Source organism: Sinohyriopsis cumingii, chromosome 15 (genome assembly GCF_028554795.1).
Source record: "Sinohyriopsis cumingii isolate HCF-2022 chromosome 15, ASM2855479v2, whole genome shotgun sequence".
Lineage (NCBI taxonomy): Eukaryota > Metazoa > Mollusca > Bivalvia > Unionida > Unionidae > Sinohyriopsis > Sinohyriopsis cumingii.
Window position 1 is genome coordinate 94,637,238 of NC_142975.1, and position 26,641 is coordinate 94,663,878.

Genomic DNA, 26,641 nt, shown 5'->3' on the forward strand with positions numbered 1-26,641 from the left:
TCACATCCTTTACCTCAAACAATAAATATCAGCAACGCCAACATTAAATTCACACAATCAGTACGAAACCTAGGTGTTACTCTGGACAGTACTCTCACATTGCACCAACATGTCATGAACATATGCAAGGCTGCATATCTTGAGCTGAGACGCATTAGCTCAGTTCGCAAATATCTTTCAGTTGATGCCACTAAAACACTTGTGTGTTCATTAGTAATTTCAAGACTGGACTATTGTAACTCAATTCTGTCTGGTTCATCTCAATATCTGCTCCAGAAACTTCAAAAAGTTCAAAACGCAGCTGCTCGGATCATACTTAGAGTACCACGATTAGAGCACACCTCCCCGCTGCTCTGTACCCTACACTGGCTATCCATTCGATCCAGAATCAAACACAAAATTTGTTCTCTGTGCTACATTTCACTGTCGGACTCTAGTCCAACATACCTATCTGACCTCACCCATGTGTACACACCTGCAAGATACTTACACTCCTCTTCTAACAGTTGTATACTCATTATTCCCACTATGAAAACAAAGTCATATGGACAGCGTTCTTTTGCATACCAGGGCCCAGCTACGTGGAATGAATTGCCCACTGAACTTAGACACAAAGACACAGTGATCACATTCAAGAGGGCTCTCAAAACTCACTTATTTCGACTTCAAGAACAAACTTAAAGACCTAATAATGTTTCCTACCTGAAATAATCTCAGCATGTTTTTAACTTTTTAATGTTTCTCTAATTTCGTGTTGTTTGTTTTTGTAACAATAGTATTATGTTTCTTACCTTACAGGTGTTGTCTAATGTTGTAAAGCGCTTAGAGCTTCTAAAGATTAGGCGCTATACAAAGTCCTCATTATTATTATTATTATTATGAACATTATTAATAACATTTGCAATGGTATTTATGAATACATACATACATACATACATACATACATGCATATTAATACTTAACATTAATTATAACATGATTAGTATGATGAACTTTATTAATAAGATTTACAGTGGTATTTATGAATACAAACATACATGCATGCATACATATATACGTATGTTATAATTTTACACCATAACTTATAACATTGATAATGTTATATTTTAATCAAAAACAATAGTTTCTTCTTCCCTTGTGACCACGGGTCTTCAAAATTCCTTAATAATTATGTCCTGTGTCTCTTTATCTGTGGAGGAATGATACATTTCAATCAAACGTGTCTTTGCTGATTTTTTGCCTCAGTATACTTGGTCTCCCTATTCTTCAATCAACCAGGACCAAACATTATAAACAGCACTGCATGTTCTGAAATAATAATAATAATAATAATAATAATAATCCTTTTCATATGAAATATTCCCCCGCCCAGCTGGTATCAGACCACGTACATCCGACTCACTTCCCCATCTCCTGTTTTGACTGCAAATATAAATTTTCTCCTTCATATTTTATTCCCTCGTGAAACAAATCTTTACTTATAACATGATTAGTATGATGAACTTTATACATGCATACATACATACATACATACATACATACATACATACATACATTATAAATTGACATGTGAGTTAGCGATAATTTTGTTGCTTTTGTCAAATTTGCGTGACAATTTGTTTATGTGCGAGATGTATATGTCTGTGTTCTTTATTCTTGCTTCTGAGCGGAAATTCTGATAAGCTATGTGATATCTTCCAGGGATTTCTCTTTAGAGTTCCTCATCCTTCAGTACTCTGACAAAAGTTTCAATATCATTTCTTCGTGAAAATGTTGATTTTCCTGTCTGGAAACTTTCCAATTCGGAGACTGTTGTAGAATATATTTTATCTAGAACATGGCCAACCCCACCAGCCAACTTGTTATGTCTGGCCAAAGTGGCGTCACTCAGCTGATGATCGGCCGATCGTAAGCTTTATATAAAGATAATAAAAAGTAGCATTTATATTTTAACCTCCAAAGTTAACATTATGTGGTAGTTTTCAAATTAATGAACACATAATATATTAGACATCAAGAACATCATGTTAAAGTCGTATTTCCACGAATTACAAAATACTGCATATACTAAGACTTCATATATTTATAAAACAATAATTCCGTTATCAAATGATTTACCTTTGAACTCCTTGTTCAAAAAGTCATTGACTAGGTCAACATCATCATTGTTTCCTCCTCGACGATTAACTGTTCTGTTCCACACCAAGTCTTGCTGCATTCTCTCTGATACGCACCCAGACAAGTCTGCAAGAATTTAATTTGCTTTGTTACTTAGGACTGTTTTCTCATTGTTTAACTGATTCTTATACAAATTTACTGTTACTGACCCACAAATGAAATAAAGATGTTATATACTACCGCAGAATGATCACACTAAATTAAAACTATTTTCTTCAGAATATTTGATGTATGCATCTGATGATTCTGATATAGTCCTAATGGATATTCAGCTGTCACGTCCTTGATGTTCCAAAATTATATTAAATATAGGTGACATTTTATAAATGAACCGATATAATCTTTACTGTGGAACTTTTGTAACATCCAATTAAACACTTGTCATAACTTTTATAATTTATTTTGACTTGCTTTTTTAATACTTTTTGTACTTTAACCCTAAATCAAACACTAAGTGCCGCAAAAAACGGACCAAAAAAAAGTATAATGCAGGAATTTCTTATAACTAGTTTATGAACAAGCAAGCATTTAGTGGATTTTTCTTGTATGTGTTTTATCATGGATAACCATTTTGTTCTTTATAGTCGCTGGGAGAATGAACTAATATAGAATAATTACAGTAATAAAAGGCTTCAATGTAGGTTGTTCCTTCAAAATATTAGATGGAGTTACCTTGACCTAATTGACATATAAAGACATTAACGCTCTGAAACAAATATAACATGGCTTACTTGTAATTAGATTGTGCCCCAGGATAAAGTATTTTATGTGGTTATTGTTGTCGAATTTGACAATGTCTTGCTTCCAAAAAGGACACCATTGGTGGGCCATCATTTTCTCCGACAGCATCTCTTCTTACTTTCTCTTCCATCCCTCTGATGAGAATTGTCTTTGTATACTCGAATTTTCGGTCGACAGCCTTTTCGCATACAGAGTCTTTCTTGCTCTTCCCTTTCTTAGATTTCCTTCTTGATATCTTTTTGCAATTATAACAGACGTATATCTGTATTATGCACGTATTTTTGTATTCATAAATGCCACTGTAAATGTTATTAATAAAGTTCATCATACTAATCATGTTATAAGTAATGTTAAGTATTAACATGTATGTCTGTATGTATGTATGTATGTAAGTAACGACACAGCTCCCACCCAAGCATCAGCAAGTTCCCAATGATATATGCCTCGCAAGACGGTTTTCACGCGTTACTCTTGCCATGTGGTGATGCTGCTTACACGCATGCGTGGGCAATTCAAATCTGAGGTCAACAGTCGATGAATACACAGGTATTCTGTTTTGACAGGGATTTATACTAAAAAAGTGTGTGTTCTAAAGGATTTAACGCTGAGGATCATTAGAAGAGGGATTATACTTACCGTCTGGATACAAAGGTTAGTCTAAATAAATTTATTAATTAATAGCGCGCGGTCCGATCATCCGAAAATACATAGCGCGGACGGTTCAGCACAAGTGGTGCAGAATAACGTTGGTCTCCGCCGCCAGTCAAACAAAAAAAAAAAAAAAATAGGTGAACAACTTGCTGGTCTACATGTAACTCTACATCCTGTAACCATGTACATGTACTGCATTACCGCCTGAAACTTAGATAAATGCTCTACAAGTAACTCTACATCCTGTAACCATGTACATGTACTACATTACCGCCTGAAAATTAGATAAATGCTCTACATGTAACCCTACATCCTGTAACCATGTACATGTACTTCTTTACCGCCTGAAAATTAGAGAAATGCTCTACATCCTGTAACCATGTACATGTACTGCCTTACAGCATGAAAATTAGATAAATGCTCTACATGTAACTCTACATCCTGTAACCATGTACATGCACAGCCTTACAGCACGAAAATTAGATAAATGCTCTACATGTAACTCTACATCCTGTAACCATGTACATGTACTGCCTTACCGCCTGAAACTTAGATAAATGCTCTACATGTAACTCTAAATCCTATAACTATATACATGTACTGCCTTACCGCCTGAAAATTAGATAAATGCTCTACATGTAACTCTGCATCCAGTAACCATGTACATGCACTGCCTTACCGCTAGTACTAATATTAGTACCCTTACTCGTACCTCGTGGACAGGGTACTAACATGAGCATATACGTGTTAATGGAGCAAGCCGGGTGTGATTCACACCCGGCGCTCTTTTAGCCGAATAATAACACTTTAAACATATTCCTTGCATATAATCCAACAAATTGAGTAGTCCTCTTATTTAATACCGGAAGTATCGAAAACCATTGTAGAAATAGTTGTAAAATCTCGTTTACCTTTTTTAGCCGATATTTTCGTTTAGATCGTCCGCCATATTATTTCAAATAACGATTACTTCCGTTCTCAGCCTCGTTTGTTTGTGTGCCATATAAGGACATTGACGCCTTATTTGGAAATGTAAACAAATCGTAGTAAAAATTTGGCGCCGTTTGGGTCAGAAATTCTGCGCATTAAAACTAAATACGGTTTATCGGCAACTTTGAAATTCACCAAGAAGCGATTATTCGCACTGGATTGATAATAATATAGCGTAGAATATCCAAAATATAGTCTGGCAAGCCTTATGTAGAAAAGGGGTCACGGCGAGAGTCTCGCGTTATCTGTCATGGCGGACAGAATAAGATTAGAGTAACCATGCCAATTTATTTTATCGTCTAAGGGCTTAATAAATTCAAAATAAGCCAAACTTCTTTTACAACATGATTATACTTATGTAGTTGATTTCTACATTGTTTTTCTGATTTTAGTGATGATTTGTTTTTGCTCCATTACATGATATGGGATCAGTTCGTATCCTCAACCACAACAAATCAAGTTGAGGCTACGACGTCGTAGCTACCTTACCGCCTGAAAATTAGATAAATGCTCTACCTGTAACTCTACATCCTGTTGTTGTTGTTGTTGTTGTTGTAGGGTTTAAGGCCATTTTTCAGCACACGATAGGCTATACATGGCGGCCAGTATTAATGGTGGAGAAAGAACCCGGGAAAACCCGGAAAGAACCACCGACCCACGAGAAGCTACTGGCAAGCTTTTTCACATACCCACATTAGCCGAATCCGAGACTCGAACCCACGCAGACAGAGGTGAGATGGCAGTGATCCGTAACGGAGAGCGCTTTAGACCACTCGGGGCCCCTCTACATCCTGTAACCATATGCATACACTGCCTTACCGCCTGAAAATTAGATAAATGCTCTACTTGTAACTCTACATCCTGTAACCATGTACATGTACTTCCTTACCGCCTGAAAATTACATAAATGCTATACATGTAACTCTACATCCTGTAATCATGTATATGTACTGCCTTACCGCCTGAAACTTAAATAAATGCTCTAGATGTAATGTGCAATTTGTATGATTTTTTAAAACAATCTTTCTTTCCTTTTCGTTCATTATAATTTGTTTATTTATACATCCGTATACATACATCATGTGTGTATTCACCTGTCCATTATTCCATTCATGTATGCAATATTGGCACAATAGAACTATGATGAATATCATGGGGCGCCCGCATACTTATTTGGAGGGATCAAATATTTAGTGGCCAGCAATTACGTTTTACGGATATAAGCCAAAACATGTTTAGTTGTGAAATCGGTGGGTTGGGGTTGGTAGGGGCATGTGCCCCCCCCCCACACACACACACACACGCATGCTCCTATGTACAGCGCCCATGGTCCTGTTAACTAATGCATTTACATCACCCAGGTATGTCAGCCAATATCGTCACCGATCGAAGGTCCAGGTTAGGGGGCTATGTGTACAAGGGACACAGTACTTTAATCTTGAAAGGTAAATAAGCCGTACATGAAGATATTGTGCAATATCACAGCTCGGTGACATATACCGGTAGGCCATCCCTGTTCAGAAGTCATGACTATTTATATGCATATTTCGTCAGATGGATCTAGTAGCTGTATTATTCATTGATGTTTTAAACTGAACCACGACCATTCAGTGTCAACTGAAAAGTCTTTCCACTTGCATTGTCCACTTCTATTAATCTTCAAAGAAGTATTCGAAATGAACGACACGGTGGCGGAGAAGACGCCTTTGCTAAGAAAACCCCCGGCAGCTAACAGTAATGGGTCAGTTCCAATCGCCGACGACAAAACGTAAGTTAAATACGACACGTGTCATTTTTAAATTTATAAAGTATTCTAATGTCGTTGGCAACATTGGGCCTAGCGTATTCCGGGGATATAGTCGATACAGTGGTGCAGTTATGATGTTTGGGCTCCTATGCGAGCTCCTATGCAAAGCTTACCGATGGACCCCTGCCTAATTTATTGTGTACGAGAAAAAGCCCTGTGCCCCTAACCTGTACACACTCTTTCTATATGCTACCCTGAGTCGGTAGAAAAAAAAAAAAAGAACCAAGAACCCACACAGTGTTCATTTGACTTTACGAGCACCGAGTTTCATTACAAATTATACGATCTGACACATTTACCATAGAGGGAATGTAAACAGTTATTAATCATTTCAGTTTAGTGTTGTGTCAGCTTACGTTACGACACGTCTGCACTTTGTAAACTCTGTAATGCTAAGAACGGGGGGGGGGGGGAGGGTGAGGGGCTGAACTACTGAGCTATACGGAGGACTTGTCACCACTTGATCCCTCAGTTTACACGAGTTCGTTCCACGCACACACATAACATTATTGTATACTTTCTCTCTCTCTCTCTCTCTCTCTCTCTGGATCGATAGATCGATCGATGCATGTTACAACCACAAAAATATACCATAAACGGAATGTAAACAGTTATTAATCATTTCAGTTCAGTGTTTCATCAGCTTACGTTACGACACGTCTGCACTTTGTAAACTCCTTAATGCTAAGAACGGGGAGTGTGTTTCTGAAATACTGAGCTATAAAGAGGACTTGTCACCACCTCATCCCTCAGCTTGCACGAGTTCGTTCCACGCACACACATAACATTATTGTATGCTCTCTCTCTCTCTCTCTCTCTCTCTCTCTCTCTCTCTTTAAACATTGCTTTATTTCTTTGGGTTTTCCTGGACCAATTATGAAAATCTTACAAACAAACACCCACATTTGTCTTTTCTTCTGTGCCCCGCCTGCCAAATAAGGAGTCCGAAACTTCACGACGGAAGGAACTTAGAGTTTCGAAGTCTGCACGTGTCTTTGTACAACGGATTTTACATTACCTTAGTTTCTTAATGCAATACAAGAGAAAACACTCAACATTTAATTGTCATTTAATTGTAAAACACTGATACAAAACAAGCTACCACGATAAAGCTGGATTGGTTCACGGCAGTTTATGTCAAGTCTCAAAACGGGTCATTCTGGCTATAGATGAATTTACCCCATATAAAATACGATATAAAGCCCTCTAAAAAAAATATATGATGACAGGGTGAGGGCTAATGTAAATGCATTACATGGGTTATGCAACTGTTCACTTACTATGCTATAGTGAAGAAGAATGTTTCATTGCATAAATGAAGTTAAATGATACATAAATATGTAATAGCTGCATGTTTAGGTATTAACTTCGTTAAAGGTCCTTGGTAACTCTTACTGGCCGGTGTCTTATTGTATAGTCTTTCGGCATTTTGGGTCCTAAGACAAGCCGACTTGTCCAGCTTGACTGACTTCGCACTTGTAACAAAAGATACGACCAAATCACCCATCCTAGTAATTAGACACACAATATCATTGTTAAAATACATATATTGGTTTTACAAATATCCATCAAATGGAAAAGGTATAAAACTCAATTGTTTCTGCGCCAAGACATTAATTTGACGGATCGTTGATAAGAAACAGCATTTAGTAACCTAGATCAATATTTGGAAGTACAAATGTACAGGTTAGAAATTATTCTCGCGGAATTAAATATGACTTAAAAACGTTCACCTGGATTCTAAATTATATTCCATGCATCTGCTAAAGTACTATTCAGATAGATGTGCCTTGTCATGTGTGTTGGTTCCATGGGCCACACATCGTGTAACGTGTACAAATGAATCTCGATCAAGCTTTCAATAATCAGATTGTCCCAACCAAACCATTGTAGACGATAACCTTACTGTGTCCAGACACTTATTCTTGTTTGAGTGAATTACAAAGGTGTCGTATGTTAAAAGGGAAAATCAAATTTGAGCTGGTTTTGAAAAAAATTAAATGAAGAACAAAGCCGGTATAAATTTTAAAGCTAAAGCTTTGTCTTCTTGGTAAATATTAGGTTTCAAAACAGAAACCTTCATGGTATTTAATTATTTTGTGTGCGCCATATGATGAAATGTTTGCATTAATTTAACCTGAGGGAAAGTGTACTTTTTGTACATCGTATTATTTATGAGTATGTAGGTAGAAATATGTGTCCTGTTATAAAGTATCACTACCGTTTGGCATGTTGGAAACACTTCACGTTAATTTGGCCTAAAGTCTAAAGTACCGATTCTACATACTCATAAAGTGGGCATGCTGGTAATACGTCACGTGACATTGTCATAAAGTCTGAAGTACCGATTATACATACTCATAAAGTGGACATGTTGGTAATACGTCACGTGACATTGGCCTAAAGTCTGAAGTACCGATTCTACATACTCATAAAGTGGTCATGCTGGTAATACGTCACGTGACATTGGCCTAAAGTCTGAAGTACCGATTATACATACTCATAAAGTGGACATGTTGGTAATACGTCACGTGACATTGGCCTAAAGTCTGAAGTACCGATTCTACATACTCATAAAGTGGTCATGCTGGTAATACGTCACGTGACATTGGCCTAAAGTCTGAAGTACCGATTATACATACTCATAAAGTGGACATGTTGGTAATACGTCACGTGACATTGGCCTAAAGTCTAAAGTACCGATTCTACATACTCATAAAGTGGTCATGCTGGTAATACATCACGTGACATTGGCCTAAAGTCTGAAGTACCGATTATACATACTCATAAAGTGGACATGTTGGTAATACGTCACGTGACATTGGCCTAAAGCCTGAAGTACAGACTCTACATACTCATAAACAGAATAACATTTTCATGTCGGACCGAGTGGTTAGATCGTCCGCCTCGGATGCGGGATATCGTTTCGAATTCCGGTTGAGTCATACCAAAAACTTATAAAAATTATTCTAACAGCTGCATCGCTAGGCGCTCAGCATTCATATGTTAGTGTTAGGACTGGTCAGCCTGGTGTCAGGATAATGTGACTGGTTGGGATATCATGTTACATGTCTGGGGCATGATGCCCGAGAGCTATACATCTCTATAAACTGACTCACTGCAGACATCGTAGCGATATGAAGGAAAATGTTTTAAAGCTACGCTAATAATCCAAATATCACACACACACATCACTGAATTATCACCAATCAAGATGACTTGATTTACTGCCTATGAGAAAAGACTATGAGATGACAGAGTTATGTTGAGACAGTTCGAGCGAGACATACACATGCGATAAGATTCACCCCCCACCCCCTTTCGATTAGAATCAAAGCATTGGAAACAAAGCAAAAATGTTTAGTAATTAAATATGCATTGTTAATTTTTCCAAATAATTTGATCGTACGGTTTTATTAATATTCAAATCAGACAGAAATACAATAACGTCATCGAATCAAAGAGATGTTGAAGTTGTAAGTCGAAAATAATGAGTAATTGATTTATTAAAATGACTTAATCGATATAATATTGCTGAAAAATATATCAGATGTATGACAGGAAACAATGAACCAGTGAAATTATAAAGTAATGACGTCAAGTCCTGCAAAGGAGCAATATCAGAGCCATGTGAATGGGTTTATAGTCGTAACACCTTTGTAATTTCGGTTATTTTAATGACATTTGATGTTTACATTACCTGATCAACATAATCTTACATCTGCGTTCAATTTTTTATTTTAATTTATGTGTGTGCGTGTGATTTGGAATTTAACATAGCTTTAACAATTTTGCAGTCATATCGCTACGGTGTCTGCAGGGTGGCAGTTTATAGTGATGTCTAGTACTGGGGCATCATGCCACAGACATGCTGCATCAAGTTGCACCCAGTCACACTATATCCAGACACCAGGCCGTCCAGCCCTAACACTAACCTCTTAATGTTGAGCACCTAGCCAGGCATCTGTTAGTGCCATCTTTGAACTCTTTTATATGACTTGGCCAGGGTTCGAACCCGCTACCTCCCGCATCCGTGGTGGACGCTCTAACCACTAGGCTACCGAAGCGGTAAATGAAAAAATAAAATAAATTGCTAAAACACATATCAGATGTATGCCAGGGAACAATGAACCAGTGAAATTATAAAGTAATGACGTCAAGTCCTGCAAAGGAGCAATATCCGAGCCATGTGAATGGGTTTATAGTCGTAACACCTTTGTAATTTCGGTTCTTTTAATGACATTTGATGTTTACATTACGTGATAAACATAATCGTACATCTGCGTTCAGTCGAAATAAAAAAATATGTGTGTGCGTGTGATTTGGAATTTAACGTAGCTTTAACAGTTTTGCAGTCATATCGCTACGGTGTCTGCAGGGTGGCAGTTTATAGTGATATCTAGTACTGGGGCATCATGCCGCAGACATGTATCACCATGTCCCACCTAGTCACGTTATCCTGACACCAGATCGACGAGTCCTAACACTAACCTCTGAATGTTGAGCACCTAGCCAGGCACCTGTTAGTACCATCTTTGAACTCTTTTATATGACTTGGCCAGGGTTCGAACCCGCAGCCTCCCGCATCCGAGGTGGACGCTCTAACCACTAGGCCACCTGAGCGGTAAATGAAAAAATAAAATAAATCGCTAAAACACATATCAGATGTATGACAGGAAACAATGAACTAGTGAAATTATAAAGTAATGACGTCAAGTCCTGCAAATGAGCAATATCCGAACCATGTGAATGTGTTTATAGTCGCGACACCTTAGTAATTTAGTTGTTTTGTTTTTTTACATATGAGGTTCTCATCAAATGACAAGCATAATATTACATCTGTGTTCAGTCGAAATAAAAATAAGGAAACGAAATGATTAATTTCAATCAAAATTACGACCAATGAAAATCGGTTTATGGTTACATTTTTAACGCACGGTTCGTTTCCGACCGATTGAGCGATTGGATATAAGTTTAGTTTTTTTTTTTTCTTTCCGGAAGCTAAAGTCAGTTATGTTTTTTAATATCATCAGTCATGGGTATGTCGGGATAATTGCTGAGCTAGTCTCTTGTTTTCGAAAGCTAATATTTCTATACGGATATAAAATGTTTTGGTAGCTACATTCATTCCTACTTCTTTTTCTAACGGCAAACCTACAAGCCATGTGTGTTTTTATATCCATGGTCGCTTCTGAAAAGTATGGTAGAGTTACGGATTAGATATCAAACTACTTTAAAACGCAATCTTAAGGCGCTACGGCTTGTCTAATGCATATGGAAAACTAGTCCTTAAAATAGTGTACACAATCAAACTTAAAACTTGCTAAAATTTAAAGATAACGTAAAGTTAAACATACTTTGACATTGTGTTATTTTCATTTTAACGAATGTAATATGTTGACTCATAACCGTACGCAATACTATTAAACACAAATCTGTGTTTAACGGTTTATAAGCATTTTAACAGGTAATCATGATATTTGATGAAAGATAATGAAGAATTTATTGTTTTAGCCATGGATGATAACCGTCAAAGAATTAAACAAAAATTGGCTTTAGCAGAAAGAACCAAGTCTATGTGCCTGTGGAGATAAAGATGGTTATCAGTTTGTATGAATAGTGAGGTAACAAGAAATGAAGTTTGCGACTTCAGTTCTAAGAAAGGTTTAGTAAGAAAAAAAATTCATTTCCTATGGAGATAATATGGTAGCCTATATCTTCAGTTCAAATTTTTATGAACTACGATGTCCCATGCTCAGTGACTGTACGTTGTGGTCAAAAGTTAGCACGTCATATATAGATCTATTATCTGGCCTTTGTTGTGCAATCTCGTATATTTGCTGTGTAATCAGTTATTCTATATCATCCTAGTTTTCATCTGTTGGCTGCTAAATCTAACTAAAATTAGCTCACCTCCTTCCACCCCCTCCCCCCCCCCCTCCAAGATAAAATTAAATATTGACTGGATGCTGAACTTGCTAAGCTTGTTTTTTCAAGTGTGCGTCATAAGATCCTTTTTCAATAGTACCGCGAATCTTTCTGAATCCATATAGAAACACATTTATGGTATTTCACCTATGAATATTTGCAAAGTACAAGCTCTTGGATGTACTGTACGTAATAATGGCTCATTTTGCAAAGGCATACACTAAACAAGAACAAAAAAAACAGCAAACAAACACGATCTTTAGTTGGATCCTTTTAATTTATCGCGTCATTCTGAGCAACGCAGTATGCGTCGATTTCATAAAAGCGGACTACCTGAATAATTTAAAGTCTGCTATCAGCGTACCTTATAAATTATAATTAGCTACGAAAACGTGCGCCTTCAAATACCCTAAAGTACATAATTTAAAAACTTCTTTCCTTTTATAACATTAATACTGCCAAAATAAAATACACGAATATTGTGCAGTCACTGACCCAAGCAAGCTGGTATGTATTTGTCTCTTTTATTTTCATACATAGATGAGGTCTAACTCAGAAAAAGACACACTTTAAAGATATATTTGACATTTTTATATGCCGCCAAAAGGAGTTATCTTAAAGACAATTTCCTCAATAAATATATTTAAAATAATAGGACTATGACAGAACCGTAATAACTTCTAACCCGGATTTTTGAAATATTAAAATGTTAAACAACAAAATTATTTCCAGAAGGGAATGCTGCAAGTCATCAATGTTGTATGGATATTAAAAACCCTGCTTTCAAGCACAACTATGACTGTATCTGGCCATAAATACGTTTGGAAACTACAAGTGAAAAGGCGCACAAAGATCCTTTACAACAATACCAGCTAATGTATCACTCTGAAACTTGTACCACATTCCCTGAAGTGGATGATAACCGAACGTGTATTAACATGAGCCAAGCACAATGAATGTAAACTTTTAGATGAAAGTTAGCACGTCGTTATATGCCTATGTTTCGACCCTGATTGTGCAATCGCATATGTTTGCCTGTCTAACCAACAATTATTTGATATCATGGCATGTGCCGTCTATTGACAGTAAAATTCTATTTACCTGACCGCTCTCTCAGTCAAACTATATTTACCGGATTCCTCTATATCCCCTCTCTCTCTCTCTCTCTCTCCAAGATAAAAATAAACATTATATATTTTATTATCTGTAAGATCGTGTAGGTACTGTGAATATAATTGGGTCATGAATGTCTACGTGATTTCCAGTTGTAAATAACTAGGCTCAAAACTATGACACTTCTGTGTGTGCATTTTGCCAAAATAGCAGCATTATTTGACAAACTTGTATCGCACAACTTTTTCTAATTATCAATGAAACTTGTCACTTATTCCACCCTTTTTCCTTTTAATAGCTCTATTTGTATTTATTTTCAAACATTCAATGTGTCTTATTTCAGGCCCATGCAACCCCATATTTGAGCGATCAACTGTTTTCGACCATACCACATGTGGAGAAAGCAAGCGACAAAACATGCTTTCTTATTTTAAAGGAATTTATTTAAACAGGCTCAGCGACAGTAGATTACTTATGTGTTATATTTCTTTTCAGTAAGAGCAATGATACGGGTAAAAAGTCAGCCAGTCTCTCTGATCTCGTAAGTATAGAATATTATTATAAATCATTGAAAAGCTTCATTTAGAGCTTTTATAATTACATCACAAACAATTATCACATCATGCAAATTCTGAACGATCATAAAAAGCCATCTTGCATAAGATTTTGTCTTCATGTTAATTAAACGTTTGAATAAATCTTAGAAACATATCCACTTGTCAACCCAACGTTTCTATTCTTTCTAATGCGATCGTTTCATCTTTACGTATATATGTAATGAAAGTATTTTACTTATTGTTGGCGTATATTTACTTGTTTAAATTATCTCGATAAAGTCAAAGGTTTCGTTTACTTTGATAAGTTTTATATTTTGGTAATTTCCATCGAAGGTAATGTATATTACTGTATACTGCAACCACTTAATAGCTTTGTTTTGCTCTCGTTGTTCTAAGATGAAAATTTGGTTTGGTTCCGTTTTTTTAATGAAAAGGAAAGAAAGAAATTGTAGGCATCATTTTTACATATTTGATAAGTATATGCCCTTAACTTTGACTGTAACGTTGGAGATGCTGTAGTTGAGCCATTGATTTCAGTTTCGTTACGCCAACTGCCTGGATGTGTTGATGATGTTCATTGGTTCTCTCTTCTCCATAGTACACGGAGCGGCATGGCCCGTACTCTTTATCTTCTTCGGGGATATGACCAACGATTTTATAAAAGGTGAGATCATTGTTGACTTCTTTATATTGGGGAGATTGTGTACCTTTAACAAGAAAAACTAATGAAAAGAAAAAAGAAAACTGTCCTCAGAAGTGACAGGGATATCATGTTTTTAACGTATCAAGGCTAACGTGCTTGTCAAAGGTTCATTTTGTCAAGAGACTTCTTAAATTCTTTTATTATATCCGTCATGCTTAAAATATATATAAGAACCCTGTTGCATGCACGCATCTACTTTCAATAAAAGAACGAAGATGGCCTATTCCAACCTAAAAGTTAAAAGCCTGCGCTAAATGTTGTTTCTACAGCTATATAGCTTTTAATTGTATCGATATATCTTTAACAATATATATATATATATATATATATATATATATATATATATATATATATATATATATATGTGTGTGTGTGTATAAACCATAAACTGTTTAACTGTTCCCATGCAGGTAATACAAACACTTACGAAGATGTCGATACTTACTTTGTCATTTTCTTATGTAGACGAAATATAAAAGCTAAAGTGTTACTACAAAGGAGTTAGAAAACAAAGAAAGGTGGTGTGAGAGGTCATTAAGTATGAAATATTCATTAAATCGAATATTCCTGCCACAGCATTATCTTCTCTGACAACCTCCTTTAGTCTTTTACCATTCCCTTTTGCTATAATCAATATTAATTTTCACTGTGCCAGTTTGACGAATGGATCGGTCTTAGCACTACATATCAACAAGTTTTTTCCTGCACAAATCACTGGTCACGTATGTGAAACCAATACATTTTAACGATGAATGAGCGATGTAAGAATATACAATCCAAAGTATATGTACATTTTATAATGAGGGATACATTATGGAACGCAGTCTACCGAATCAAAATGACATTTTATCACAAAGATTTAGATTAGAATGGATGATTGTCTCTGATTAAACGAAATCCTACGTACGAAAATAAAGCTTCCTTTGAAATATAAGGTTCATGACTCCTAAATGTGTTTATTTAGATAACTCATTTTGATAAATGGTGGCCGGATATATTGTGTGATTTGAAACTAACGCTTTTACAATGAACATACATCAGTATTAGACATCGTTAGACCAGGATAGTAAACTCGCTCAAAAACATAGGCCTTGAATCGAAACAAAAGCAGCAAAGAAACATTCCAATTTATTATTTTATGACCAGAGTTTGAACTCCAGTCTTAAACTAACAGAACGGTCTGCAAAATGTTAGAACCTCACCCTCGTAACATTCATGATAGAAATGAGTATATAGTGAAATAAATGAACATAAGACAAGTTGCTTCAAGCTGAAATCCACAATGGTATTTACTCGTGCAAACAGTACAGTAGTGCAGTCATAGGTTTGACCATAACAGTTGTCAAATATCCTATAAATACAGCAATAACTGACAGAGTAGTTGCAATCACAAAATTATATAATACACTGCTCCTATTTGTCGTTTGGGCAGAGTAATAGCCATATGAAAATTCGCAAGGATACAGTTATTGTCCGTCATGTGCATCTTCATATGATGGCGATAACAAGTAGGAAATATCAAAGAAATTCATCCGTAAATACTTGATTCGCTATGTCACAAGATTCTGTCATATATGGCATGCAGGTGCAAATTTAACGGGCAATATATCTAATATAATAATTCACAACAATTTGAGGAAGTATAATCATTGGCTGAAATGCATGCACGTCTTCATGATAATCAGAATATATATGAAGGGGGAAACAAGTCAATCACAAACTGCGAGCCTAGCTTCAGTCAAAACAATTTATTATTTATAACATCCAGCGGAAAGTCGATAGGGGAAATAACTATTGTTAGAATTTCAGGCACACGGTGACGGTTATCTAAAATGGACGCCATAGTATGAGACTCTTAACCAGCTCCTGAAACATTCGGAAATACAGCTGTACAGAATAAAATATACTAGTTCTAAGTGCTACCAGCAACTAATGTAGGCTGTGCATAAAGTGTCAGGGTAACTTAGTAAACTCAATCTGTGGATATAATTACAGATTTGCATTTTTGCATATTCAGACAAAAGAACAGTAAAACAAGCATGGCCACTTCTTCACTGTCTCAGTGGATCTACTCATTTTTCAAATGAGATTCATCAGATTCATTTTCAGGATTTCCCCAAGAGGATCACTTAAATGATATAAAGAATATAGACACCCTCGCTACTGAACAGAACTATTTACTTGAAATAGATTCAAGCTACCAAGATTGTGTAACACCAGAATCCAACCTGGCTGACTCCTCCTATTCAAAAGCAAGCTTTCTTAAAATCCAAACATAATATGCAGAGTATAACAATCGCAGGTGACTCCAACAAAATTCCAACAATCAAGAAATTTTTGGATGAGAATCTACACTTCCATCAGGGACACTCACATAATGGACTGATCTGTAAATCCATGTATACAGATTCTGCCACAGTAACGTTATACCTAACAACTAGTAAATGTCATGTACAAGTGCCAGGCTATACAGAATGAGTAAATTATTTTGTCAACACTTGTCAGCAAATGGCAGATAACACCAGTTTGAAATTAATTACCTTTCAGCCAAGGGATTCAAAACCCATCCCTGAAGCCCACATATCTCAAAATCCACTTAACAGTAACATAGCATGAAGTAAGCCAGATTTCAATCAATGTGGAGAAAACTCCAGGACCCCAGTCTATGATAGGTACAACAAATTCCTTTGAGTTCTATGGAACCCAATGCCAGACTTGCACCTCCATACAGTGCTTAATAATGATAGGTAATCTCCAGGCCCAAGTAGAAAGGTTAGAACAGGAACTCTCTGCACTAAAATCAAAGAGTCTACGCAACATTCAAATGGATAAACCAGGTGCGAAAAAGTGTGCCAGGAAACCCATACAACACAATACACAAACATGTCAAAGGACCAAAACACAAGAGCATGTCAGGGCACTCAGACCATACCAAAACCAGCTATTAGAAAAAATCATTATACACACAAACAGATGCAACCACACCAATTAAACAAGATGACTCTTTTCTAGAAGTAATAGATGGCAGATCCAAAATCAGTTAAAGCACATACTGTAAACACTGACCATCATGTGTCTCACTTAATATCAAATCCAGGTACAGAAGGAACTGCTCTAAAGACAACCTCAAATTACCAACAGCACGAAGATAAATTAAATATAAATATTAAATACAGCAGTCACCAAACTCTCAGTCAGTCTAGTCATGGAAATCAAGAAGTCCAAGCAATGCATCTGAATCCCCCACTTGTCAAAATCAACAACATAGTTTAAGACAGATCTCTTCTCATAGGATCATCAATAATCAAAGGAGTAAGAACAAGAGGATTATACAAAACTGACGTAAAAACCCACAGAGGTGCAACTAATAATACTTTTGCAGAGAAAATATTGGAAATGGATATATCGCCATATCATACGGTAATTCTTCTAAATGGTGGCAATAATTACAGTAATGTCCAATCTGTAAAGGCACTGAGAATGATTATGAAAGCTTGTTGTATGCCATCATGTCCAAAAACGTCAGAATGTAAATAATCATCTCAGGTCTACCACCAAAAAGAGATGTACTTATGACTCCACTAAATGACACCCTAAGTACGTTGTGTGAAAATTTCCAAATACTCTTTGTTCCGGAATACAGACCCTCTTCAAAGACAATCGAGTGAACCAACAATTATACCAGCGAGACCGAATCCACTTGTCTAACAGAGGTACTTGCTGTTGTTGTTGTTCTAGGGTTTAACGCCATTTTTCAGCACAAGATGGGCCAGTATAACTGGTGGAGGAAGAACCCTGGAAAACCCAGGGAAGAACCACCGACCCACGAGAAGCTACTGGCAGGCTTTCCCACGTACCCACGCTAGCCGAGCCTTGGACTCGAACACACGCAAACAGAGGTGAGATGGCAGTGATCCGGAACGGTGAGCGTTTTAGACCACTCGGCCACTCGGGGCCCCAACAGAGGTACTGCCATGCTCCTTAGGAATATAGACCAGTACATAAGACTTTTAAAAGGGGTTAGGCATGAGTCTGAAAACTGCTTGTATTGTAGAGAGCACGGTCATGTAACACAGCGATGTCTGCAGGGAAAACAGATTCGTTGTCATCTTTGTAACGAAATAGGACATAAGCAACAGTTGTGCACATACCAATAGGTAGAAGGCAATGATGTGCAGGCTTATGGAACACATATCCAGCAACAAAATGCATTAGAATATGTGTATACTTTTCAATGAATTAATTATAATTCTATTTACAGATTCCAGGCACTATCTGATTTATGTACAAAGTGCAACTTGTTAACATGTAAACAACTATGTTCATGTTACTTCTTCCTCTACATGTGGTCATGGTAAAACAGATGGATCTTGTATGTTATCTTCTTCATGTGTTTATGTAAATAATCAAGGCGATGAAAAGAAATCTGTCAAGTCTAAAAACAATACATTGCATACGATCTTGTCTGAGATCAATCCTCTGATCGAAATTGTCATGTCATAGGCCTCAGAAGAGGTCTGCAAGTAATCAACCTAAATATTCAACACATCCTCCCTAAACTGAATGATATAAAGTTAATATTACAGCAAACTAGACCAGTCAATATTCTAAGTCTATGCGAAACCTTTCTTTTTGATGATACTGATGATTTGACTCTCCAAGTACAGGGTTTCAACTATGAAAGAAAAGATAGGAATCCATTGGAGGTGGGGGTATTCTTCTATATGTAGACAGTTCCATTAGTTATAACAGATGTGTTGATCTAGAGACTGTTAGGGTAAAGAGTATCTGATCGAAGTAACAATTGCCCAATCAAAGCCAATACTCTTATGTTCAGTTTACAGACCACCTAGTTCTACAGCTGATTGGATTGATAGATTTGAGGTGCAAATTCAAAAAGCATTACTAAAGGAAGATTCAGAAACTTATCATATTAGGTGATTTTAACATTGACTACATGAAAATTCCACCATTAACATGGATAAGTAACTTGGAAACTTGCAACTTTACACAATTAATTAACACCCCAACTAGAGTAACAGATAAAAGTGCCACTATCATTGATCATGTCTATACTAATAAACCTGAAAACATAAGTGAAATTAATGTGCCAGTGTATGCACTGAGTGACCACTACCCAGTCTGTATAACTGGACATGTTCCAAAATCATGTAAAAATGGTCAACACATTGAAATACAATACATGGAATTTAAACAGTTTGATGAGGAAATGTTTTTTAAATGATTTGGTTTGCAAACCCTTCTAATCAGTCTGCAATATAGCTGATGTCAAAACTGCCTTAGACAAATGGTGTCAGATGCTCAATGCAGCCTTAGACAAGCATACCCCAATTAAAACAAAACGGGTTAAACACCAAATTACACCCAAGTGGATTACCCCTGAGATCAGTGAGGCTAGGCACGTAAGATATAATCTCCACACGAAAAAAAAACATGAAAAGCTACAGAAAGTGGAGGAATAAAAATAAGTACCTGATAGATAAGGCAAAAGAGAACTACTATAAACAGGCTATTGGTGAAAGTAAGAGTACCAAATCATTGTGGAAGCATCTAAATGAACTGAACCCACCAACGAACAGTTTTCTTCCCCCTAGATTTAAGCAAAATGATGATATATCAACATATGTACAAGACATTGTGGAAATGTTCAACAATTTCTTCATAAGCATCTCCAGTAACAGTATTCAGAACCAGACTAACAGCGCAGTTGAACTTGATGCTCTTCTATTATTTATAAGAGCTAAAATTCCTGATGATAATTATTTTTCAGTAGCTAATTTTAGTGAAGCTGATGTTTTTGATATGCTAATTAAGGTGAATATTAATAAATCCTCTGGATTGGATGGGATTGGTCCACAAACTCTTAACATTGCTGCACCAGTAATAACAAGGTCACTAACTCATATCATTAACTTAAGTATAATGACTGGTAACTTTCCGGAAACACTGAAATGTGCAAAGGTTACGCCTATCTTTAAGAAAGGAGAAAAGAGGATCCAGGGAATTACAGACCAATATCAATTATACTTGTATTGTCAAAATTATTTGAAAAGCATGTAGCCATTCAGGTCTATACATTTTTTGAAACATAATCTGTATTTCATAAAGGGCAATCGGGATTTAAAAAGTACCACTCGTGCCAAACAGAAGTTACCAAATTAATTGATCTTTGGCTGAAGGAACTAGATAATGGGCATATGACTGAGATTGTTTTCCTTGACTTCAAGAAAGCCTTTGAAATTCTGTTGCAAACGTTGAACTGTTACAAGTTCAACTATCCTTCTTTAAGATGGTTTATATCATACCTAAACCAAAGATCTCAACAAGTAAGCATTGGTAATATTAGCTCTCAAACTCGCACAATTCATTCAGAGGTCCGTCAAGGCTCCGTTTCGGACCCTCTCCTGTTCCTTGTCAATATCAATGATCTACCATTAAATATTGAATCCATAAACACCGATTTGTTTGCAGATGATGCAACCTTGATTTCGTCTTGTTCTGATACTGAAATTATCCAAATGAGATTAAACTCAGACCTTATTAGAGTCCAAAACTGGGCACAACAAAATAGGATGATAATGAAGGTAAAACAAAATGTATGATTTTGGGGACATCACAAAAGCTACGCAAGTCAGGGAACCCAAATTGCCCTACTCAGCAGAATCAAGAAATATTTACCTTTGGAAACTCGAAATATACTACAAGTCATATATTCTTCCGAAAATGAATTATTGTTCAAATGTATGGGGAAACTGTGCTAAATCTGAGCCAGACAGGATTTATAACCTTCAGAAACGAGCAGCTTGCGTAATTTTAGATGCATATATTCATCATCCCTCAAAAGCATTATTTACAGAACTCACATGGCTCACAATATATGACAGGATAGATTTTCACAAGGCAGTTCTTTCATATAAATGTCTACATGGAACTGCACCAGATTATCTTCAGGACTTATTCAGGCCTTTTTCAACACAATACCAGTTGAGATCAATATCACATGGAAAACCTGCCACCAAAACCAAGAAAAGAACAATTTAAAAAGAGCTTCCAATACTCTGGTACAGCTATGTGGAACAAGATCCCACTACATGTAAAATCTGCTGAACATATTAGAGTATTTAAGAAGAGATATCATGGGCATGTATGTGCTTCTAATAGATAATGGAATTTAGTATTTTAATACTAAACATGTTAAAATAAACAGTAATTATTGCTATCTTCATATAATGGGCATTGTTATACTCTCCTTAGAGGGTCTGAAGGGAGAATATACATTGACTAATGAGTCATCCTCTATAAATAAAGCATTATTATTATTATTATTATTATTATTATTAGTCAGTGTGCGCATCTTCATATAATGACCACAATAGGAGCACATTAATCCGTTACAAGTTGTGAGACCGTTGCCCTAACAAGGGTCTGGCATATCCTGCATCCATTATCGGACAGGCAGAATAGGCTCTTGCATTAGGTTTCCTATATATCAGATGTCTGCACAGATTGTAAATTTCTTTCTTACAGGCCCCTCTGGATCAACCTTTAATTTTACTGCAAATCAAACTCAGGATGAAATGAAAGCACAGTTTGAAGAAAATATGACGAAGAATGTTTTATACTATATCTATATTGGCGCTGCTGTTTTAGTCGCCGGCTACTTCCAGGTAAGAGACACGGAATTAATTTATTTTAATTAGGAACGGGACTTTTATAATCGTTTCCACCTAGGTAGAAGACTCCGACTTAAATATCGTTGGGATAAGCGTTACAATTTCATTACTGGTCCTTTGCTTCCTCAAAGCGATGTCGATGATCAATTAATATCAATTATTTACGTTAAGGGAAAACCACTGATTTTGTAAAATAGAAACATATTAAAATATGTCAGAAGATAATTACATCTAAGAAAAATCCTCGTCATACAACAGCGGACATTGTCGTCGATTGGCCCATTCGTTACAATGAAATTTACCAATGCTGTATGGAACCTATTCTGGAGCAGCAGTAGGAGCCAAGAAAACCTTAAGAACATGACAAAATGAAACACTAAGTCTTGACCAGATACAACATCTTAATAAGGTAGTCAAGACGTTTAAAGGTGACAGCTCGTAGACTGTAGAGCCCTCCATCATAACAAAACAAGAGGAGCCTCGATACAGCAATTTGTCTGTGAATATTATTATTATTATTATTATTGGAAGGCAAATAATAATAATAATAATAATGATGATGATGATAATAATAATAAATTCGTCACTATTTCAATGTTGAAGTTGTTTTGGATAGTATTAATTATATGAACGAGACGGTTATATATCAGACACATTGCCAAATATTATACATTAAAACTAAGACATCAAAGACTGTTGGAAGTATTATGCAAGAGGAATAGGATATCTGCGTTAAGAGGTGTTCTCGAAGAAAGCAAATATTGTCATTTCCATCAGAATTACTTTATCTTTTTTCTCACAGATGTCGTTATGGACGATGTCATGTGAGAGACAGGTTCTGAAGATTAGAAAGAATTTCTTTAAGTCCATCTTGAGGCAAGAGATTGCCTGGTTTGATGAACAGAAGAGCGGGGAACTAACAACCAGGCTGGCAGAGTTAGTAGGAAACGGGGCAAAGCCCCAGTACAATGTCACAACACCATAAACACGCATCTGCATGTTAATTAATTTTTATGTTGGAACAAATCAGTTTTCCAAACTTCTTTTCGCTCTGCAATCGATCACCAATCCTCTCCATCAAAGACAAACCCACATCGATACGCAATGATATATATGACCAGATATCCAATCCATCCATCAGTGCTTGAAGCTTTTATCTTTTCTGAGAACTAAATAAAAACAAATCTAATTCTTATTTCATTCATTAAAATACGACATTTCTAAGATTTCGCTACAAACTAGTTAATTACAAAGCAATATTTAATGCTGATTGATGCTGTATTATGTATAACCATTCATTTTTATTTAATTCTAGGCTGTTAAAATGAATGAAAATCACCTCAATTTGTCATATCCATCTGCGGGACTTTTTAGATTTTGTTATGTTTGATACAGTAAGATTGTAAACAATTTGCATCATATGCATCTGCACAGTTGACTATGCAAGATATACATATGACTTTTATCTTATTCCTCTTCAATGTTTTCTCCATAAGATATTTTCACACTTTGTTTTATTCCTCTTAAACGTTTAGTAAACAAGAGAAACACACAATTTTTGTATTTACCCTCGGCAAGGTTGCCTGTACAAGAGATACACACCATCTGAATCTTATTATTCCACAAAGTTGTCTATACATCCAGCAGATAGAATTTGCATAGCATGTCTCAAAAAATTTGTTTTTTACAAGAGGTAAAAATGACTTATTTGTCTACAAAGTTGTCTCTATAAGAGATGCACATAATTTGTGCATTATGCCTTTAAACAGCTGTCGATAGAAGAGATACATATAATTTGAAAAGTTATTTATACAAGATATACACACGATTTGTATCTTATTCATAGACAAGGTTGTATCTGAGATACGCACGATCTGATCCTTATTCTTCTACAACGTTATCAATACAACGGATACACATAATTTGCATAGTATGCCTCAAGAAACTTGTCTATTTAAGAGATACACGTATTTGCATTGTATGCCTCAAGAAACTTGTCCATTAAAGAGATACACATATTTGCATAGTATGTCTCAAGAAGCTTGTCTTTTTAAGAGATACACATATTTGCATAGTATGCCTCAAGAAACTTGTCTATTTAAGAGATACACATATTTGCATAGTATGTCTCAAGAAGCTTGTCTATTTAAGAGATACACATATTTGCATAGTATGCCTCAAGAAACTTGTCTGTTTAAGAGATACACATGCTTGCATACTATGCCTCAAGTAACTTGGATATTTAAAAGATACACATATTTACATAGTATGCCTCATGAAACTTGTCTATTTAAGAGATACATATGTTTGCATAGTATTCCTCAAGTAACTTGGATATTTAAGAGATACACATATTTGCATAGTATGCCTCAAGAAACTTGTCTATTGAAGTGACCCACACAATTTACATCGTATTTCTCTGCAAAGTTCTCTATTCAAGATATACGCACGATGTGTACCTTATTCCTCAACGTAGTTCTTCTTATATGAAATACGTACGATTTCCTATAACTCTACAAAGTTAGTAGAAGTAACATTTTATAAACGAAAGGCGTATAACAATGATCAATTGATTTATCAATTTCCTTATCATCAAAAATCTTACCTTACTTCTATAGTATAGACTGATGGTATCATCTTTTTAAAACACATTGTTTCCTTGACCCAGCGAATGTAGTATTGAAACATCATGGATCTAACGAGGACACGCTCTCTTACACAAACTACACGTGCATGGATCATCTTTTAACACCGAGATAAAAAGAATGTTTCTCCATTAAAGTCAAAAGGTTTCATATTATTGCCGATAGGATGGGCATTCCCTCTTGAATAAATGTTAAATTATAGATTATCTGAATTGCACGTTTTTATATAGGGCATCTTCATTTCTGTATGTATATCGGGTACATGAATGGCTTGAATTTTTCTATTTCAAATGCTCTTTCTTACTGACAGTGATCTTGAGAGAGTACGGGAAGGTATCGGAGACAAAGTCAGTCTATGTATCCAGTTTGTTGCTGCTTTCGTTGGTGGTTTTGGCATCGGATTCTGGAAGGGCTGGAAGCTGACACTAGTCATGATGTCACTAACACCTATTCTTGCCATCTGTGCTGCATTCTTCTCAAAGGTACGGAACGTTGTCTTACTGAGCTACAACTCTCTCTCTCTCTCTCTCTCTCTCTCTCCAAAAATACGTAGGGACTGTTCGAACTTAGGTCCAAAACATTAAATACACTAATTATTAATAAATAAAATAGTACACTTGCCGCAACAATAACCCCACGATTTCATTCTTTATCTGTGTAACTACATAAGGAACATATTGATTCGGACAAGATATAACTTTTCAGTATGTACAAAGTTGCTTGTCTGTTGATTCTAAAGGAGAGAGAAAGACAAAATACAGAAAGTACGGTCATATCAAAGTCGTACCTATGCCAGAAGTAAATAAAGTGTCTATATTATGAACGCCTGTTTGAAACAAAATCGAGTAGCCCACCAAACTGTGTTATCGATCTAGAAAGCTGAGTAATCAAAAATCGTCTTTTTCTGATTGAACTAGTACAGTCTTGAAAATGATAGAAGGTTATTTGGATGAGGTCACGTCCAATAATATTTTAATTACATTACGATACATTTACGAATCTAGCCAGAATACCTATTTCTGATTTCATAAAAAGTAATCATGTACATGAATATGTACTTCCAGATTCTCGTTAATTATACAAAAAAGGAACAGGAAACATATGCCCAAGCCGGAAGTGTAGCAGAAGAGGTATTGTCCTGTATCAGAACCGTCATGTCCTTCAATGGGCAGACGCTGGAACGGAAACGGTAATTCAGAGTCTGTGTTTCAAATTTGTAACATACTTCTGTCAAATATCGTTTTGAAATGGTGCATCCTTAATGCGGCTTACAATGCATGTTATCTGACAGGTATACACAATATAATTAATATAAATTTTAATAAGCAGATAAAAAGTATTTTATCTTCTGTTTATTTTTCTATCACTGCGATATATGTAAAGTTCTAACTGTTATGGTATCATGCTTGGTACATAGAAAACATCACACTACCTCGCCGGCATTTTATTGTCTTTAAAATGCAGGCGGATTCATCTGTTTTCTATATTCAGGCTGATGGATTTTAAATAGTCCTAGCACTTTCATAATACGACATCTACAAAGGACAGTGATTAATAATTATTTTTAATATGGACGATGTAGACATCTGATTTTATGTTTAAAACCATAGTATCTCTCTAATCTAAGGAAACTT

General features: G+C 35.9%; 1 protein-coding gene across 1 annotated transcript in view; it reads left to right on the plus strand.

The window, feature by feature from the left end:
• The first annotated feature begins 5,968 nt into the window (after nucleotides 1-5,968).
• LOC149782342 (ATP-dependent translocase ABCB1-like) overlaps nucleotides 5,969-26,641 on the plus strand; it is a 47,877-nt gene continuing 27,204 nt past the window's right edge. Inside the window, exons 1-7 of the mRNA XM_089933720.1 lie at nucleotides 5,969-6,328; nucleotides 13,904-13,949; nucleotides 14,503-14,629; nucleotides 22,217-22,356; nucleotides 23,165-23,298; nucleotides 25,318-25,489; nucleotides 26,072-26,196. Of these exons, the coding sequence (XP_089789846.1) occupies nucleotides 6,237-6,328; nucleotides 13,904-13,949; nucleotides 14,503-14,629; nucleotides 22,217-22,356; nucleotides 23,165-23,298; nucleotides 25,318-25,489; nucleotides 26,072-26,196 (836 nt within the window). The 5' untranslated portion in view covers nucleotides 5,969-6,236. The remainder of the gene's footprint in view (nucleotides 6,329-13,903; nucleotides 13,950-14,502; nucleotides 14,630-22,216; nucleotides 22,357-23,164; nucleotides 23,299-25,317; nucleotides 25,490-26,071; nucleotides 26,197-26,641) is intronic.